This window comes from Lathamus discolor, chromosome 12, assembly GCF_037157495.1.
Source record: "Lathamus discolor isolate bLatDis1 chromosome 12, bLatDis1.hap1, whole genome shotgun sequence".
In the NCBI taxonomy this organism is placed as follows: Eukaryota; Metazoa; Chordata; class Aves; order Psittaciformes; family Psittacidae; genus Lathamus; species Lathamus discolor.
This window is the reverse complement of record NC_088895.1, coordinates 1157930-1178034: the sequence shown is the minus strand read 5'-3', so window position 1 is coordinate 1178034 and position 20105 is coordinate 1157930. Positions and strand designations below refer to the sequence as shown.

The 20105-nt window shown below is 56.9% G+C and overlaps 1 protein-coding gene across 5 annotated transcripts in view; it reads left to right on the top strand.

Moving 5' to 3' along the window:
- OSBP2 (oxysterol binding protein 2) overlaps positions 1 to 18895 on the top strand; it is an 82337-nt gene extending 63442 nt beyond the window's left edge. For 3 of the 5 annotated variants that reach the window (XM_065692158.1, XM_065692160.1, XM_065692162.1), the window contains 11 exons: positions 4128 to 4326; positions 5981 to 6101; positions 6521 to 6587; positions 6946 to 7113; positions 11453 to 11698; positions 12643 to 12763; positions 13403 to 13506; positions 13890 to 13985; positions 14348 to 14532; positions 15401 to 15621; positions 16109 to 18895. In XM_065692158.1, the coding sequence (XP_065548230.1) occupies positions 4128 to 4326; positions 5981 to 6101; positions 6521 to 6587; positions 6946 to 7113; positions 11453 to 11698; positions 12643 to 12763; positions 13403 to 13506; positions 13890 to 13985; positions 14348 to 14532; positions 15401 to 15621; positions 16109 to 16251 (1671 nt within the window). In that variant the 3' untranslated portion in view covers positions 16252 to 18895. The remainder of the gene's footprint in view (positions 1 to 4127; positions 4327 to 5980; positions 6102 to 6520; positions 6588 to 6945; positions 7114 to 11452; positions 11699 to 12642; positions 12764 to 13402; positions 13507 to 13889; positions 13986 to 14347; positions 14533 to 15400; positions 15622 to 16108) is intronic. The other 2 variants (XM_065692159.1, XM_065692161.1) reach the window with 1 other exon arrangement.
- Positions 18896 to 20105: the final 1210 nt, after the last annotated feature.

Below are 20105 nucleotides of genomic sequence, written 5' to 3'. Positions count from 1 at the left end.
ATCATAGAAACATAGAATCACAGAGGGGTTGGAAGTGACCTTAAATCTCATGCAGTTCCAGCACAAAAGCTGTGGCTGCCCCATCCCTGGCAGTGCTCAAGGCCAGGTTGGACACAGGGGCTTGGAGCAAGCTGCTCCAGTGGAAGGGGTCCCTGCCCGTGGCAGGGGTTGGAACCGGAGGAGCTTTCATGTACCTTCCAACACAGACCGGGCTGGGGTTCTGCTGCAGCTCTCTTTGGGGAAGACACGTGGAGAGCATCCCACTGTCGTGCCGCCTGCTGCTCCGGCTCTTTCACTCAGTGAATGTCGCTCTTTTTCCCTCCCAACCCCACACCTTGCAACACGTTCCCTCTTTCCAGTGCTGTCTCCCACTTGCCTTCACTTCCCTCTCCTCCAGGACCCTTTTCCCAGCCACATTTTCTTGCTCTCCAGAGGCCCCAACCAGCCCTGGGAGATGGTGGTGCTCACGCAGCTGGAAAGAGCATCTCGGTGATGGATGTCACTGGGAGCAGTGGTGAAGCCATCCCAGCCTGGAGCAGAGGATGCAGCTGACGGGTCCTGGAAGAGCCCCAGGAACATTTTCCTTCTGGATTTGTTTCCCTGGGGAGCAACAGGCTTCCCTGCCCTCACAGCAGCAGTGCCGTGCTGCTGCCAGCTCTGGTGCGGAGTATCTGGGGGCTCCATCCTGTCTTTGGATGGAGCCAAGACGTGGCTGAGGTGTCTCAGGCTCCTTGTGGACCATGTCAGCAGCTGAGGGGCTGGGAAAACCAGGCGGGAGAGCCCAAGCTGAGGGCCGGGACTCATTTCCCTTCAGTATTGACCTCCCTGGGGTCAAGACTGAAGGAGGGGAGATGCCAATGTCTGAACTACTCACCCCCAGCTCCCTGCAGCTCCCGGGAGCTCATGGTGCTGCCTCTGCTCCATGCTGGGGTCTGGGGCACGTTTTAGCTCAGGAATGGTGATAAAATACACCCTGAGGCCCCCTCAGTGCTGCTGCCCCTCTGGTGAGCATCCCTGTGAACCTCTGCGCTGTCTGGCTGTAGGAGGTGTAAAACCAACTGGATAACTTCAATTGGCTTGGCTGCTGCAGGAGCTGGGGACCTGGGCTTGGGGGGTCTTGCTTGCAGGATGTTCTCCTCTTGCCATCCTCAGCATCACTTGCCCAGGCTGATCTTCCCAAAACCTCCCCATGCTCCATGGAGCCACTTCTCCACCACTTGGATTATTGTGAATGAAGCCTGTGGGTGCACATTTCCCTTTGGGATACAGCAGGGATCCTCTGTGGAGCTCAGCATCCTTGGGGTGAGAGGATCCCAGGTTTTATCTGCTGTTTTCCCTTCCACCGATGGAGCCGTTTCTCCTCCATGCCCCCCAGCTCCAGCTGCCTGGTGATGCTCTGGAGAGCTGCCTCCTCCTGCCTCCTCTCCTTACCTCTTCCTTGAATTTACCATTGCATCTTCCAGCCCATGGTGAGCTTACAGGAGGGTAAGAGGTGATCTCCTAGAGCATCGCTTTAAAGTGCTCTGAGCTGGGGACAGCCAGAACTTTCCATGCCCCGTGCCAGAGAGCTGTGCCAGCAGGGATAATTCTGTGCCTGCTGCCTGCAGGGAGGGACCTTGGGAGCAGATAACGAGCTTTGCTGGGCTGGGAAGGGCACGGCCACGATCTTGTTACTTGCCCTTGTGGTTTTATCCTCTTAAGTGCAATGCATCAGTGTAATGAAAGAAACCAGCTCAGGCTGGCATTGTTTTAAATGGGGGGAGGTTTCTGCTTGCAGGTGGGGATGAAGCTATCAAGGCAGGGTCTGCTGCTGGGCTTTGTGGCCATGGGTGGCTGCTGATGGGACTTTTTGGGCTGGGAAGAGGAGTGGAATTTTGTTTCCAGAGGGCAGCGTGGTGTTCGCAGGGGAGTATTTATAGAGCCAGGCAGGTAGAATCACTGGTCTGGGTTGTGTTGGAAGGGACCTTGAAGTTCATCCAGCTCCAACCCCTGCCACAGCAGGGACCCCTTCCACTGGAGCAGCTTGCTCCAAGCCCCTGTGTCCAACCTGGCCTTGAGCACTGCCAGGGATGGGGCAGCCACAGCTTCTCTGGGCACCCTGTGCCAGCGCCTCAGCACCCTCACAGGGAAGAGCTTCTGCCTAAGAGCTCAGCTCAGTCTCCCCTCGGGCAGGTTCAAGCCATTCCCCTTGGCCTGTCCCTACAGGCCCTGATGAAGAGCCCCTCTCCAGCACCCTTGTAGCCCCCTTCAGACACTGGAAGCTGCTCTGAGGTCTCCAGCAGCTTCTCTTCCCCAGGCTGAGCAGCCCCAGTGTTCTCAGCCCCTCTCCATACAGGAGGGGCTGCAGGCCCTGCTCATCCTTGTGGCCTCCTCTGGACTTGCTCCAACAGCTCCATGCCCTTGTGTTTGGGACAGCAGAGCTGCACACAGTGCTGCAAGTGGGGACTCCCCAGAGCGCAGCAGAGGGGCAGAATCCCCTCCCTGAGCTGCTGCTCACACTCTGTGGGTGCAGCCCAGCACACGGAGGGGTTCTGGGTGTCCCCCTCAGTGTGACAGCACCACTGCAGTCTCTGATGGCCACAGATGGAAAGCAGGAGGCTCAGACGCTGATGCTCCAGGGCAAACCCACATTGTGGAGCTTGCACAGGCTTTTTGGCTGAATCATTCCTGCCTGGCAAGGCTGCACCTGATGGTGTCTCATTAGGGAGCCTTAATGATGCTGTGGAGCGACGTGTGTTGGATGCTCCACATACCTGTCCATCCTGGAAAAACCAGCAGGTTTGCAGCAGGGCTGTGGGTTTAAAGCCACCCCGGGTGCTTTGACGTGGGAATGATCCAGCCCCATGGGCTGGGGGACAGGGAGAGCCATGGAATGGTGAGAGCAGGCAGGAGCAATGAGGGATGGAGTTGACACAGATGTGGGGTCAGGTCCTGCTCTGCTGTATTGGGAAGCAGAAGGGTGCAGAGATGAGGACAAAGCAAAACAGCTTTTAAACAGGAGAGGTGGCACTGATTGAGTTTTCTTGTGCAAAGGACAGACCCAAACTCGTTGCTTGTCCTTCCTTGATCCGATCTGGCAGTGGAGGGCTCCTGGTTTGGGGAAGAACTGGTGAACTGGTGCCTTTTTTGGACAGATCCTGGTAAAATCAGGCCAGGTCATGGAGGCTGAAGCCCTGAACCGGTTGCTTTACCAGGAGATAACTCAATATTCAGGTGCCAGCTGCAGCCCAAATGCAGAGTAACCTGGCAAGAAGAGCTGAAATCATCACACGTGGAACCCAAGTAGATGGAAACAGAAAGGCACCGAGTCCTGGGCAGTGGTTAAAGTCTGTCAGACATGCAGAGCTCTCTGGGTTTAGTCCTTTGGAATAGTTTTGGGCTGTTCAGGCCGTGCTTTATCTCAAGAGGACTTCCAAGGCGTCGCTTGGTGCATCCCATGAGCCCTCCTTCCCTTGTGCCCAGTGTGTCTGTGTCCCTGTGACTGCTGGGTCCCAGGGGCCCATTGTGGAGAGGAGAGGGCTTTTGGCCATAGTGAACGTGTTATGAGGGCTGGGCCAGGCCCTTTACTGTGTGCTGGGCTCTGTGGCTCTGGGAGGAGCTGGGCATCCTCCCTCTCTGCCTCCTTGGAGCAGAGGGCTGGCTCCCAGCATGAGCATTCTCTGCTGTTTGTGGCTGTCACCCTGCAGACCGTTGTCCTGTTCAGCTTTGCCTCAGCTGCAGGACTGGGGATGCATGTGGCCGCTTGAGGTTTCAGGGCTGAGGTTTGTGTGAGCCCAGCCTGGGCTATGGGGAGCAGGGATGGGGTTGGGGGCAGGAACAGGCTGAGGGGCTGGGCATGGCCACGGGAGCGGGGACATCACTGGGGCTTCATGGACTCCAGGCACTGTTGGTGGTGCAGCTCCTTGGACATGACTGATGCTTGGATGGTCAGAGTTGAAGTGTCCTTTGCCTCATGGGTATGGGTGACTGTGCAGAGCTCTGGGATGGTGTTTGGGAAGACCGGGATCCTGGGAGATGAGGTAGTGGGGAGCCAGTTCTGGTGTCACCATGTGCCAGCGCTGGCTCCACAGCGAGCTCCCAGGCTTGAGGGCTGTGCCAGGGCTGATCCATCCCTTCCTCCCCTCCAGGCTTGCCGTGATTTCCTGGATTTAGCCGAAACTCACAGCCGGAAATGGCAGCGGGCGCTGCAGTATGAGCGGGAGCAGCGCATCCGGCTGGAGGAGACCATCGAGCAGCTAGCCAAGCAGCACAACAGCTTGGAGCGAGCCTGCCGTGGAGCCCCCGGCCTCTCCTCCAGCACCACGGGCATCACCAGCACCGCCAAGGGTGAGCATCGGGGAGAGCCCTGCAGAAGCATGTGATGGACGGTGGGGGGGTTCTGCTTGGTTGGTCCCAGCAAGGTGTCATGGATGGGAAGGATGCAAAGAGCAGTGCCCGGCATGCTCATGGTGATAGCTTTTAACAGGTCCAGTTACTTCCAATACCTCCCAATCCATCACTTTCCAAAGGCCCTGTATTTTCCAGTACATTAAGGGAGCTACAGGAAACATGGAGAGGGGCTTTGGACAAGGGCCTGTAGGGACAGGCCAAGGGGAATGGCTTGAACCTGCCCGAGGGGAGACTGAGCTGAGCTCTTAGGCAGAAGCTCTTCCCTGTGAGGGTGCTGAGGCGCCGGCACAGGGTGCCCAGAGAAGCTGTGGCTGCCCCATCCCTGGCAGTGCTCAAGGCCAGGTTGGACACAGGGGCTTGGAGCAAGCTGCTCCAGTGGAAGGGGTCCCTGCCCGTGGCAGGGGTTGGAGCTGTGTGAGCTTTCAGGTCCCTTCAACCCAAACCAGGCTGGGATTCCATGATTACACCTTAATTATTCCTAACTCTCCTGCTGCTCCTTGCTTGAGGATGTCCCCAAGATACAGATGCAGGAGAGGGCTCACCCCAGACTATTTTGGTAGCCAGAACCCTCACCTGTGGGCACCTTTCTGGCTGCTGGAAGTGCCTGGAGGAATCCCGAGGTTCCCGGCTGTGAGGGGTGCTGTTGGCTCTGCCAGGACTTGTTGCTGCTCACAGGAGTTACTGGGCAATAAAATCAAACAGCTTTTGTATTCCTGCCAAATCTCCTTCCCAGTGGGCAGCAGCAGTGCCAAATCCTGCCAATTGTGCCTGGTCTCATTGTAAAGGATAGATAGACTCAAGGGGGAGAATCGTGGCTGTGGGGAGGATGATGGCAGTGCCAGGCTCTGCCCTTGTTCTTGTGTGGCCTCAAGGAAATGGCTTCAAGCTGTGCCAGGAGAGGTTTAGGTTGGATATTGGGAACAATTTCTTCATCACAAGGGCTGTCTAGCACCAGAACGGGCTGCCCAGGGATGCGGTGGAGTCACCGTGTAAGCTGTGGTGTTTTAGGACATGGGTTAGTGGTGGCCTTGGCAGTGCTGGGGAACAGTTGGACTTGATGATCTTAAGGGCTTTTCCAACCCAAATGACTCTGGCACAGTGGGGAGAGCAGGGGAACGCTGCTGTAGGGACAGGCACAAAGCTGGCCCAGCCCTATCACAAGGGGTGACCCTCCTCCTTCAGAGGAGTCTGGGAATGATGCAGGGAAGGAGGTTGCTGAGCCCTGCTGGGAAGCTGAGTCAAGTGCTGAGCCCCATGGGTGCTGTGGTGGGGTGGCTGGAGCCAGGTGGCTGCTCTGGTCCCAGATGCTCTGGGTGGCATTTGGAGGCTTTCCCAAGCGCAGCAGGGAGCCCTTGCGAGCCAGCATTGGGAGCAGATGTGCTGCCAGGGCACGTCCTTGCTTTTAGGAGCTGGAAATTGGTACAGCATCTTCCTGTCGTGGAGTGGGATGGAGAGGAGGGGGCAAGCTGTAGATGGAGCCAGTGTTGGAGAGGAAATGGGTGGTGGAGGGTGGGCGCTGGGGGCAGACTCGTGCTCAATTGTCTCTAAAGGGCACCAGCAGCACCCGAGTGTCTCACACCCTTTGTGCCAGCAGGGAGTGTGCAGTCTGCGAAAGGAGAGGCCAGTGATGAAGATGAAGAGACAGAGTATTTTGATGCCATGGAGGATGCACCAGCTTTTATCACTGTAACTGCAGACCCCAAGCACCACAGGTATGAGCCCCTGCCCCAGGGCCGTGTGTTGCAGAGTGCAACCTGCTGTGAGCGCAGGAAGAGCAGGAAGGGAGTGGTTTGGTGGGCCTTGCGCTTGGGCTTGAGGATGGCATCCCCTTCCATGGGGTTGCTCCGTGTGCAGAGCTCGTGCTCTTGTACCTCCCTGGACGTCTGTTTGGGCCGGAGGTACTGGTGGTCTGAACCATGGTCACATCACTGGGCTTGCTGCCCACAGGCTGGGTCATACTGTGCTGAGCATCCCCTCCCAGTGCCTGTGCATGGCCCCTGTCACCTTGCTGCCTTTCCTGCAGCACCCTGGGGTGGTGCAGGGCCATGGTGTGGGTGATGTTGGCTGTGCTGCACCAGCCTCAGCTCTTCTTTCCCCTTCTCTGCCCTGACGTGTACTTCCTGCCCCACAGGCGTTCGGGCAGTAACCTGAGTGGGGCCAGCGAGGGCCACCCTGAGGACTGGACCCTGGAGGACAGCGTGAGTTGGCCGGGCAGGGCGGGAGGGATGGTCCTTGGGATGGAACCAGGGGAAAGGAGCAGGAAAGGAGGAAAGGAACTCTGTGCCTCCAGGAAGGAGCAGAGTTGGCTCCTCTGTGAGCCACAGATGTCAGCACTCTTAGAGCAGCACCCAAACCCCCTCCAAGGGAAGCAGGAGAGTGTTGGGGACATTGGTGTTTCCCCCTTGCCCTGGAGAACAGGCTCCAGCACTGCTCCCCAGCACAAATGCCCACAGTATCTCCTGACCTGTAGTTGCTGCTCCTGGGAGCTGCTGGGTTTGGTTGGGTCATGTGGGGCAAGTCCAACTTAGATCCGTGTTTCTTCTGTTGCTCCTGCAGGTCTTTGAAAGCTCAAATCAAAGCAGCTACAATGAGTCCACTTGCAAAGATCTCCTGCCGAAGAAAAGGAGACGGAGCCGCATCCCTGACAAACCCAACTACAGCCTTAACCTCTGGAGCATCATGAAAAACTGCATCGGCAAAGAGCTCTCCAAGATCCCCATGCCCGTAAGTGAGTGTGTCCCAGCGCCAAGGGCAGGGGAGGAGGTGCTGCTGTGGTGCTGGTGCTGAAGGTTTGGTGTGGGCATGGCTCCTGCCTGTGCAGAGGCTTTGGGTGATGGCTCTGGCTGATCTTGCTCTGTCCCATGGCAGCAGAGCAGCCCAGAGTGGGACAGGAGCCAACCCCATCCTGGGTCTGGCTTTTGCACTGGGCAGAGCCCTCTGGAACCCCCTCACTCTCCTCCCCAGCCCTGCTCTGTACCATCAGGGTGTCCTCACTGCTCTGTGCTGCTGACTCCAAGCCCTGGCGTTTTCACTGCAATTTATTTGCCCATTGGAATCATCCTTCTGCTGCTGGAGAGCTGGGAAGCTGAACCTGCCCCAGCAGCATGGGGATGGAGTGCCAGTTCCTTTGTGGTGATGGGCTCTGACATCATGGCTGTTACATAGGATCATGGAATAGTTAGGGTTGGAAGGGCCCTTAAGATCATCCAGTTCCAACCCCCTTGCCACGGGCAGGGACATCTCACACTAAACCATCTCAACCAAGGCTCTGTCCAACCTGGCCTTGAACACTGCCAGGGATGGAGCATTCAGAGCTTCCCTGGGCAACCCATTCCAGTGCCTCAGCACCCTCACAGTAAAGAGTTTCCTCCTTATATCCAATCTAAACTTCCCCTGTTTAAGTTTTAACCCGTTACCCCTTTTCCTGTCACTACAGTCCCTGATGAAGAGTCCCTCCCCAGCATCCCTATAGGCCCCCTTCAGGTACTGGAAGGCTGCTATGAGGTCTCCACGCAGCCTTCTCTTCTCCAGGCTGAACAGCTCCAACTTCCTCAGCCTGTCTTCATGCGGGAGGTGCTCCAGTCCCCTGATCACCCTCGTGGCCTCCTCTGGACTTGTTCCAGCAGTTCCATGTCCTTTTTATGTTGAGGACACCAGAACTGCACACAATGCTCCAGATGAGGTCTCACAAGAGCAGAGTAGAGGGGCAGGATCACCTCCTTCGACCTGCTGGTCACGCTCCTTTTGATGCAGCCCAGGATACGGTTGGCTTTCTGGGCTGCAAGTGCACACTGCAGCCGGCTCATGTTCATTTTCTCATTGACCAGCACCCCCAAGTCCTTCTCTGCAGGGCCGCTCTGAATCTCTTCTCTGCCCAGTCTGTAGCTGTGCCTGGGATTGCTCTGACCCAGGTGTAGGACCTTGCACTTGTCATGGTTGAACTCATAAGGTTGGCATCTGCCCACCTTACAAGCGTGTCGAGGTCCCTGTGGATCCCATTCCCTCCAGGATATCAACTGAACCACACAGCTTGGTGTCATCGGCAAACTTGCTGAGGGCGCACTCAATCCCACTGTCCATGTCAGCGATGAAGATGTTAAACAAGACCGGTCCCAACACCGATCCCTGAGGGACACCACTCGTTACTGGTCTCCAGCCGGACATCCAGCCATTGATCACAACTCTTTGTGTGCGGCCATCCAGCCAGTTCTTTATCCACCGAGTGGTCCATCCATCAGAATGATATCTCTCCAATTTAGAGACAAGGATGTGGTGTGGGACAGTGTCAAACGCTTTGCACAAGTCCAGGTAGATGACATCAACTGCTCTACCCCTGTCCATCAGTTCTGTAGCCCCATAGAAGGCCACCAAATTGGTCAGGCAGGATTTCCCCTTAGTGAAGCCTTGCTGGCTGTCACCAAGCACCTTGTTGTTTTCCATGTGCCTTAGCATGCTGTCCAGGAGAATGTGCTCCAAGATTTTGCCAGGCACAGAGGTGAGACTGACTGGTCTGTAATTCCCCGGGTCTTCCATTTTCCCCTTCTTGAAAATGGGGGTTATATTTTCCTTTTTCCAGTCGTCAGGAACTTCACCTGACTGCCAGGATTTTTCAAATATGATGGCCAGTGGCTTAGCAGCTTCATTCGCCAGCTCCTTCAGGACCCATGGATGGATTCCATCAGGTCCCATGGACTTGTGCGCATTCAGATTTTTAAGATGGTCTCGAACCAGATCCTCTCCTACAGTGGGCCCAAGGTCTTCATTCTCACAGTCCCTGCGTCTGCCTTCCAAGACTTGGGTGGTGCGGTCAGAGCCTTTGCCTGTGGAGACCGAGGCAAAGAAGTCATTCAGAACCTCAGCCTTCTCCAAATCCTGTGCAGCCAGTTCTCCCGAGAGCTTCTTCAGGGGGCCTACATTGTCCCTAGCCTAGTTTTTCTTCACAATGTACCTGTAGAATCCCTTCCTGTTATCTTTAACATCCCTGGCCAAGTTTAACTCTAACTGGGCCTCAGTTTTCCTAACCTGGTCCCTAGCTTCCCAGACAACATCCCTGTACTCTTCCCAGGCCGCCTGTGCTTGCTTCCACCTTTTATAAGCCTCTTTTTTTCCCTCAAAAAGCCTTATGAGCCATGAACCTTATCTGGGGTCCTTCCTTTGATGGGTAAAGTAGGAGTGTGTTACAGGGGCCTGGATGCTGACTTGTTGGTGTTTTATCTCTTCTTAAAACAGTACCTGATGTTCTCCAAGTGAGAGCGCTGGGTTCTCTCTGCCTGTGCTATTTTCAGCCAAGATACACAGCCCAGCACTGCCTGTTGGCATTTCTGCAGCAGCATCAGTGTCAGATAGAGGCATGATGGGAACAGAAATAAGCTCAGGATGCGAAATACCAGCAGCTGCTGGTTCCTGGAGAGAGGAAATCAATACCTTCCTTATCAATCCAATCGTGCCAGGAGCTGCTAAAAGGAGCCCAGACCTGAGGGCAGTATGTTCTGCTGGCACAGCAGCCCCTCTGCTGGCTCAGGGGATGTAATTCCTCCATCCCTCCCTGGGGTGAGTGGATCTGGTTTCCCAGCACTGCTTGTGAAGAAAGGACTCAGCCACTCACTGTCAGCTCTTCTCTGCATATCTGTACAGGTAGAGGAAGGGAGATGCTTTGCACCCCACAAGCTCAGCAGAGAGATGCTTCACACCCTGCAAGCTGAGCCAGGGAGATGCTTTGCCTCCACAAGCTCAGCCACACGTGACATTTCATTGGCAGATTCACCCCAAGAACAAGCAGCCCATGGTGAGGCAATGTGAGGACAATTCCATCTCCTTCCAACAGCCATTTATATTCTCTCCCTGTGGAAAGGTTTAGCTTTGCTGATGCTAGTGGGGAGAATGCAGCTGCTGCTTTGTTCTCTCTCTGCGTCTCTCCCGAGCGTTACCTCAAGCCAGCAGTGATTTGCTTTATCATGTGGATGTGATGCTGCCTGTCTGTCTGTTGCTCCTTCTCAGATGCTGTAAGAGCCCTGCTGCTTACAGGCTAAATCCACGAGTGGAACAAGCTGCAATTTGTTTTCTCTAGGATGAAATATGGAGGTTGGCTTATAGAAGTGGTGCTCCCATCCTTCAACCATCTGCTGCTTCTAAAATACGTTTCTTTGTTCTGAACCGGTAGTGAAAAGTGAATCTTTACTATGAGGAGTTATAACATCAGTACCAGTATTATGCAGGGACACCCCAAAATGGGCCTTTTCGAGGTTTTCTGAGCAGTGGGACTGCAGCTGGTATGAGAATGGCTTTGCCGGGAGGTGATGGGAGGATGGAGGGCAGCCAGAGAGCAGCGTGTCCCTGCTCTGCGCTGCCTCTTGCCTGTGGCTGGTGGATACTGGCCGGGAGGCAGGAGGGAGCTGGTCCTGCTGCTGCAGCTTGTTTTGGGGGTCACTGGTGCTCCATCGCCAGAGCAAGTTTATACCTGTGGCTGCCCCATCCCTGGCAGTGTTCAAGGCCAGGTTGGACACAGGGGCTTGGAGCAAGCTGCTCTAGTAGAAGGTGTTCCTGCCCATGGCAGGGGTTGGAGCCGGATGACTTTAAGGTCTCTTCAACCAAAACCATGCTGGGATTCCATGATTCTGTATCTGGTTAGCTCATGGGGCTCCCAGCTCTTGTGCTACAGTTCGGGGAGCAGAGCGTGGGTTTCTGACCTTTAATGTCTCTGTGATGCTGCAGAGGCAGGGAGCAGGTAGTGTGAAGGCAGTGAACAGGCAGGGTGTGAGCAGTGTGCAGGCAGGGAGCCAGCAGGGAGCAGGCAGGGAGCCAGCAGAGAGCAGGGAGGGAGCAGGCAGGGTGCAGGGAGAGTGCCTTGGCTCATCCAGCCCCACACCCTGGGGGCTGCTGCTTCCATTCAGTGCTTTCCATCCTCCCTGGATCCGGCCTCCTGGAGCACATTGCTCCATGTTCAGAGAGCCACACGTGGGATGCTGGTGGCAGCAGGGCCCGGTGCTGGGGGGAGAAGGCAGAAGGTGCAGCTCCCAGCTTGGCACCTCTCCTGCTTTGCTGAGCGTTCCTTGTGCCCCTCCAGGTGAACTTCAACGAGCCGCTCTCCATGCTGCAGAGGCTGACAGAGGACCTGGAGTACCACGAGCTGCTGGACAAGGCAGCCAAGTGCGAGAGCTCCACGGAGCAGATGTGCTTCGTGGCTGCCTTCTCCGTGTCTTCCTACTCCACAACCGTCCACCGCACCGCAAAGCCCTTCAACCCGCTGCTGGGGGAGACCTACGAGCTGGACCGGCTCGAGGAGCTGGGCTTCCGCTCCCTCTGCGAGCAGGTGAGCCGGGGGCTGTTCAGGGCTCTGTGTGCCTGTCCTGCTGCCCATATCCAGCCAAAGCACCAGCATCTCCTTGCACTGAGCATCCTCCTGGCTGAGGCAGCCTGCAGGTTGCTGTTGGCATTGGCAGCAGCAGCAGCAGCAGGCACAACCCAAGCCATTTTTCGGCAGCAGAGTGTCCATCCCAGTGTTGTAGAGCAACAAAGATGGGACAGACAGACGGACGCTCTTCCAGCTGCTCTGAACCTCCCTTGAATGCTGCATGTGCTGCTCAGCCCAGTGCACTGAGCAAAGCGTTGATAATCTTGTGCCTGAAATCCTGTTATCCAAATAGGATTGTCTCCTGCTGGTGACAGTGGGATTTAACAGGGAGCTCTTTGCTGTGCTCCTGTGTGTAATCCAGCAGCTTGGGGCACTCAGCACCCTGGCATGGGAATGGCTTTAACCTGCAGGAGGGGAGATTGAGCTGAGCTCTTAGGCAGAAGCTCTTCCCTGTGAGGGTGCTGAGGCGCTGGCACAGGGTGCCCAGAGAAGCTGTGGCTGCCCCATCCATGGCAGTGCTCAAGGCCAGGTTGGACACAGGGGCTTGGAGCAAGCTGCTCCAGTGGAAGGGGTCCCTGCCCGTGGCAGGGGTTGGGACTGGAGGAGCTTTCAGGTCCCTTCAACCCAAACCAAGCTGTGGTTCTAAGGTAACATTTTGCTAACAAGCCTCAGCAGATCCTGGCAGGAGCTTGGTTCACCTCCTTTTGCTGCTGGGGAACCTCACAGGAGGTCACCCCAATGCCCAGGAGAAGAGCAGGGTGTTCAGGTCACTGCAGTGGAGCATCTGTAGGGCCGAAGCTGGCGGGGAGCTATTGCCTGTCCCAGGAGCCACACTGCGAGCACTCACCAGGGCTCTCTGGTGCTGGTGGCTGTCCCTCATGGGCTGTTTGTCCTCTCCCCAGGTGAGCCACCACCCCCCTGCAGCCGCCCATCACGTCTTCTCCACGCGAGGGTGGACGTTGTGGCAGGAAATCACCATCGCAAGCAAGTTCAGGGGCAAATACCTCTCCATCATGCCACTGGGTAGGTGACACACGGAGGTTTGGGGCTTGCTTTTTGTACCTGCACAGCTCATGCGATACCTAAAGGTTAAAGCAGTTTGGTGGTGCCTTGGGCTCACCCAGGGCTCAGTGAATTCCACCCTGGGAGCACGGATTGGTGCTCCTGATGACAGACAACCTGGTGCTAACTCATCTCCCTTGGAAATTAATGCATCAGCTGCAAAGAGGCTGCGTTGCTTGCTGCTGGCACCGTAGCAGAGGTGCTTTGGAAATGCCCTGCTTGCCCATGAATTGATTTCTCTTGAAGTGATCCTTACAGGTTGTCTTGCTGCCTGGTTTAACCCCCTCCCTGGCAGCCAGATGCAATAAGCTGCTTCCTTCCAGTGTTCTGTCTGTCTTCTGCCTGTCCCTGAGCTGAGTAGAAGTGGTTTTGACACTGAGAGTCAAGCAGGCAACACCTTTCTGACCTGCTTTTGAAATGAGTGGTTTTGGGGTGTTGGGAAGAGGGCAGAGGCTGTGCAGGTCCCTACCTGCAGCAGAACATAGAGCATGCAGCAAAGAGAGGGGTGAATGATGGGAGATGCAGGTAGAGGGGCTGGGTTGACTCTGAGGACCAGCATGGTGCTGGGGTGGTGCCCACAGCCCTGCCCTGTCTCTGCAGGTGCCATCCACCTCGAGTTCCACTCCAGTGGGAATCACTATGTCTGGAGGAAAGTCACCTCCACTGTTCACAACATCATCGTGGGCAAGCTCTGGATTGACCAGGTTGGTGCCTATGGGTCTGAGGTGATGGGTCCTGCCTGGCCTCACCTGGCTGTGGCTCTGGGCAGGGGGCTGGAGAGGCATTGCCTTTCTGGGGTGGATGTTGGTGTCCCCACCGTACTCCTACCACAGTAGGAAGCTGTGCTTCCCTGTAGGGATGGGGCGAAGCTTCTCGGAGCTCCTCATGGTTCTTCCCAAATCCAGCAGCTCCATGGGGCAGGGTGGGTGATGGGTTTGACCCCATGGGGCTGCCTGGGGTGGCCGGGTGGTGGCTGCAGCCACGGGTGATGCTGCAGCTGGTGTTGATCTGTACCTGCACTACAACTAATGCCTGATTTGTCTCCTTGCCAAGCCTCTCACTTGCTCTGGTTCTGTCTTTTATCTAGTCTGGTGAAATAGAGATTGTTAACCATAAGTCAAAAGATAAATGCCAGCTGAAATTTACCCCCTACAGCTACTTCTCCAGAGATGTTCCCCGAAAGGTGTGTATCCAGCAATCTCCCTGCTCCTTCTGCCTGTCCTGGCTGGGATGAGACTCTTGCCTCTAAGCTGGGCTCAGAGGGCCACAGTCCTGCCCATGCTGGCCCCTCTGCCATGGATCACCAGGGAGGGCTGGGGGGCGCCTCCAAGCAGAGCCCATGTTGGGTTCTCCATGTGCTGGAGCTGCAGCACTGAGACCTGGGAAGGGTTTGATGGGCTGGAGACCCCCCTTCATGGTCAGAATGGGAGCACACTGCCCCTGTCCTGGGCTCCAGTTGGGGACCTGGAGGGTGTTGTCCCCCCTGCGCCTCTCCCTGTCCTCTGGGCCTTTCCAAATGTCACCAGAGCCATCTCCTCCTGCCAGGTGACAGGAGTGGTGAGCGACGCCGATGGCAAAGCGCACTACGTTATGTCTGGCACGTGGGATGAGAAGATGGAGTGCTCCAAGATCGTGCAGAGCAGCCACGGCAGCACCAGCACGGAGGGGAAGCAGAAGACCGTCTACCAGACGCTGTCTCCAAAGGTCCTGTGGAAGAAGTACCCCCTCCCGTGAGTCCCTCCTGTCACCCTGAGCCCCACAGGGTGAACGCGTGTGCCCAGAGCAGAGGACGTGGGAAGGGGAGCAGGGCTTGTGTGGCTGCACACAGCAGGTCCCTGCAAGGGGAGGGTGGCTTTGGGGGATGTTAGGGGCAGTTGGAGGTACTGGTTTTTGCGCTGCTGGTGATGGCAGATGTGTTGGCTGCATAGGCATCGCTGGCTATCCTGTTCCAGCAGCTGCTTTAGCCTTCAGGAGACTGGTCCTCTTCACTCTCCTGCCCACAGCAGGGAAGCTGCTCTGAAGTCAGTGGAAGGTGCCCCTGCCTGTGGCAGGAGGTTGGAACTGGATGATCTTAAGGTCCTTTCCAACCCAAACCAGGCTGGAATTCTCTGTGATTCTGTGATCCAGCAGCTTTTTGGTGAAACCATGCTGTGTCTTGCCTGTGCACTCAGAAGTCACAGGCTTGGCTTTTAGCCTGCCCTTGTGGAGGCAGCAGAGGAGGTATCTGCTCCCCTCCAAGACACCCATCAAAGCATCAGTGGCATCTCCATTTAGCAGGTGGGAGGAAGGGCTCCCCAATCCCAGCCTGGTTTGGGTTGAAGGGACCTTAAAGCTCCTCCAGCTCCAACCCCTGCCATGGGCAGGGACCCCTTCCACTGGAGCAGCTTGCTCCAAGCCCCTGTGTCCAACCTGGCCTTGAGCACTGCCAGGGATGGGGCAGCCACAGCTTCTCTGGGCACCCTGTATAAAACCTCTGGTTTGGGGTAGCAGGAGAAGCATCAGTGGGGCTGGGATGAGACGTGAAGACACGAGGGGCTGGGGAGCTCTGCTCACGGTGGCACCACCTGCACCGCGCTGACCGGGGCTCTGTGGCCGCAGGGAGAACGCTGAGAACATGTATTTCTTCTCGGAGCTGGCCCTCACGCTGAACGAGCCCGAGGAGCGCGTGGCCCCCACCGACAGCCGCCTGCGCCCCGACCAGCGCCTCATGGAGAGCGGCCGCTGGGACGAGGCCAACGTGGAGAAGCAGCGGCTGGAGGAGAAGCAGCGAGCCGTGCGCCGCAGGAGGGAGGCCGAGGCCGTGGAGGCCCTGGAGGAAGGTGAGATCCTGTGGGATGCTGGCGGGGCAGGGACCACCATGGGAGGGGGGTTGCGGTGTTGAAACCCCCCGCTGGGTTTGGGGTATGAAGGAAGGACCCTGTGGCTCTTAGTGTGGGATTCACCAGCTTTTGGCTGGGAAAAGCGTCCCTTATCCTGTGTTTACAGGGCCTGTAAGAATGCTGGGGAGGGACTCTTCATCAGGGACTGTAGTGACAGGACAAGGGGTGATGGGTTCAAACTGAAACAGAGGAAGTTTAGATTGGATATAAGGAGGAAATTCTTTGCTGTTAGGGTGGTGAGGCACTGGAATGGGTTGCCCAGGGAGGTTGTGAGTGCTCCATCCCTGGCGGTGTTCAAGGCCAGGTTGGATGAAGCCTTGGGTGGGATGGTTTAGTGAGAGGTGCCCCTGCCCATGGCAGGGGGGTTGGAACTGGATGATCTCAAGGTCCTTTCCAACCCAAACTGTTCTATGATTCCCCCTGGCAGGCAAGGACTACGAGGGCTACATCCCACTGTGGTTTGAGCGCAAGGTGGACACCGTGACAGGGGAGCTCATCTGTGTCTATAAAGGTGGCTACTGGGAGGCCAAGGATAAGCAGGACTGGAGCACGTGCCCCGACATCTTCTGAGCCGCCCCGGGCTGGCCCCTGCTCACTGGGACAGACAGAGGGAGAGCGAGGCCACGCCAGCAGCATCCCACTGGCACTTGACAGGGCAAATCCACCCCCCCCGAGTCAGCCCCTGCAGGAATGTGAGAAGCAAACGTACCCAGGGACTCCGAAGCTATTTTTTTACGCACTAATAAATGGATGGTGGGGTTCACCATGGGTTTGCAGCAGCTGCCGAGGCGGGAGGACCCCCGAGGCCGGCTCCATCCTACCCAAACGTGTTTGCTGCTGTTAGGAGCTGCTGCCTCTGTGTTGCAGCATCTCGGCTGTGCTGGCTGAGACGTCAGCTTCCAAAGATGCTCACGCTGTGGGGATGCGGTGCACTCGTGTGAGCTCTTCCCTTTGGCGTGGTTTTCTCTTTTTCCCCCATTTCTGTGTGGACTTGATGGAATTACTTTATTTTTTTACATCGGCTCCTGGTTCAGGTTCCCTCAAAGACGGACACGAGCAACGTGGTGTCCTGCAGGGAAAACTGTCCCCAGGGGCTGTGCCGCTTGATCCTGGAGGCTTTTGGTGGTTCCCACAGTGCCCAGTGGTCCCAGCAGCACCAATTCGGATATTTCAGCTGTGACTTTGGGGTTTTTTTTGCCCTTTATTTTAAGAAGCGCTGGAGCAGATTCCCTGCAGTCTGCTGTGCTTAGCCAAGGTTTGGGACTGTCTTTAGCAAGAAGCTTTGTTAGAATGATTTGAGTGAGGTTTGGGTTGGTTTGGTTTTCCTGCAACCACATCCAAAGGAGAAACAGCCTTGCCGATGCTGGGAATGCTTGGCAGACCCAGGGCAAAGAGGTTTGTCCCCAGTGTTGCTCTGGGGTCCACATTCTGGCCCCCTCCTGCTCCATACCACTGCAGCCAAGGGGCTGAACCTCCGTGCTGGCTGTGTAGGCAGCATCTCCCTGCTGAGCTCTGCCGGACACCGGGAGGGAAGAGGTGCCATGGTGCCAATGGGATGGAGCCTCCCTGAGGCACAGTCTTGGTCCTGGGTCTCCCATCTCTGCGTCTTCCCCATCAAGCCATGCAGCTCTGGTCCATGGTCCCCTGGCACGGTGGGGCTGAGCCTGGAGGGCACCCACAGCCCAGCTCCCCTCGTCCTCCTCTCTCGTGGCTGCTCTATCGCAGGAGCGGTTTCAGGTAATCACTAACGCAGCCTGAGCGTGGGGCTGGGGGAGCCCCACATCCCTCCTGGCCCCTCCTGCAGGCCTGGACCTGCCGGGAGGAGCGGAGCAATCCCTGCTGATGATCGGTGAGGACCAGGAGCGAGCGGTGCTGGGGCATGGAACGGGAGGATGGAGGTGGCAGGTCCCGAAGGTGGGATCCGCTGGGCCAGAGCGTGTCAGGGGCCTGGACGTTTGCCCCGTCGGATCTCATTTTGATGTCTTCACCAGATCACCCACTGCTGCCTCGCAGGCGTCAGAGCCCGGCCCTACCCGGACTGTCACATCCACATTGGAAGATAATTAGCAATAATGAACTTGGAGGCAGTGGTAACTGGAATCCCCAGGCTGCACATGGGACACGTATGCAATCAGGTTCTTCAACCATCAGTCTCCTCCTGGTTGGCTTCTCTTCCAGCACCTTCCATACCCGTTCTTCACAGCACACCTATGTGTACAGTATATATAGACCTCGTACAGCATAACAGTAGTGAGTTGGCTCTTGGGAGTGGCAACACCCACTGATTCCCATGTACCCTTTAATCTTATTTATTTGCTTCTAATTTATACATATATATATAAATATATATAAAATTATTTTGCTTAAATTTCTATGGTACACAATAGATGAAAAATAATGAAGACAGAAGTGTCTGTCTGAGTTTTTGTAGCACCATTTCCCTGGGCTCGTCCCAGAGGTAGGATGTAGGGCTGATGGCAGCCGAGTAACTCCCAAAGCGGAGAAGCAACGCGTTGCTCCAGAGCTGGATGCGGGAGCGTTCAGGCGGTGTTAGAGGCATCCCCTTCTGGAGACGATGCGTTTGGGGTTTGAAGGGAGGTGCTCGGTGTCCCCCACTTGCTCCAAGCCACTTCCCGGCTCCGTGGGCATTGCAGCGTGGTTTGTGGTGGCAACCAAAGTTGCCCAGGGTGGGGCTTGTTGGGAAAGGGGCTGGAAATGGAGCTCTTCAGAAGCCTCATGTGCCCTGTGTGCTCTGTGGGTGCAGCTGGAGGGGTGAGGAGCTCCTGCCCCAGCTGTTCCCGATCGAGGATCCGAGCGTACCCGCGGCGGAGCAGAGCTCGGTAAGTGCTGACACCGAGGGTCCTGCCGGGCTCTGGGAGCCCGGGACGTGCTCTCTGCTGTGCCCCCAAGTCGCTGCTGATGATTTGAATGCCCATCCCAGACCCCGCTCAGCCCCGCGGGGCAGCGCCAGGAGCACCCCCAAGGCAGAATTCCCTCTTTTTTAGGCTGGTTTTAAGAATTCCTCTCTCTTCCAGAGACCTAATGGCAGCACTTACCCACAGCACATCCCCTGCTCTTTCTATTGCCCCTCCCCGAGGATTTTAATGTCATTCCACTGTAAATGCTGTCAGATGTATTTCTTTTGGAACAATATATTGTGAGTGATCCCTCTTCTCCTACACGGAAATAAAACTTGGATTCGGGAGTTTTAAAAGCTGCAGTGCTGAGATGGTCACTCGCTCCCCAGGATGCAGGCAGGGGGCCTGGAGGAGCCCCAAGGTGGGTGAGCTCCATGGTGGATGGTAGGTGGGGTGGCCAGGGAAGGGACCGGGCAGAGGATCCAGAGAGCGGATGGACCGGGGAAGGTGGGACAGGGGAGGAGATGGCCCAGGGAAAGGAGGTTGCCCAAGGGATGAGGGCTTTAAGGGGTGGCCCAGGGGACAAGGGGGGGTCGATGGAAGGAGAAGGATCAGGTTGCCCAGAGAGGAGGTGGTGCAGGGAAGGTGATCTGGGGAGAGGGAGGTCAGGGGAGGAATTGGCTCCGCAGGGGCTGTCCAAGGCTGGAGGTGTCCGAGGGGAGGTTGCGCAGGGGGGAGGTCCAGGAAAGCAGGAACACGAGAGGAGGCCCAGGGGCAGGGACCCATGGGAGGAGGTTGTCCAGGAGAGAGCTTAGAGGAGAAGGGGCTGCCCGGAGAAGGGAGGCCCAGGGAAGGAGAGCAGCCGGGAGATGTCCCAGTGCAGGCTGGCCAAGGGAGAAGGTGCTCGCCCAGGGGAGAAGAGAGGTGGCCCAAAGGCAGGTGCCCAGGGCAGGAGGTGGCCCAGGGGAGCTGCAGGAGGGTGGGGGAAGCCCAGGCAGGCTCAGACTGGCCGGAGGCTGCAGCGTTGCCAGGAGACAGGCACGCACAGCACTGCCCGTCCTGCTGTCCTGTCCTGCTGTCCTGTCCTGTCCCATCCCACTGTCCTGTCCTGTCCCGCTGTCCTGCTCACCCCAGCCCAGTCAGATCAGGTAAGCACAGGTTGGGGTTGGGGACCCTGGTACCGGACCCGCTCTGTCCGTGCAGGCACTGGAGCTGGGGAGGAGCATCCGTGCACTGGGTGCAGACAGCAGCACATGGGGCACATGGCCCCAGGTGAAGGCCTGGCAGCTCCAGTGTGCTGGAATCTTGGCTTCAATGGGGGGCAAAGCTGTGTCCTACAGCGCCTGCAGAGCCCCGGGCACTGCGGCACCGGGGCTGGGGGGCTGTGGGGGCATCGGTGTGTTCACTCTGAAGCCTAATGAGTGCACGGGGGCTTCTAGCATGTTACCCTCACCTTGCCTTGTGTTGCAGGCCTCGGGGCAGGCATGGAGCTGGAGGAGGCTGTCTCCAAAGGCCAGACACGCAGTAAGGCTGCATCCAGAGGGATATCTGTCTCTCCCCATGCTG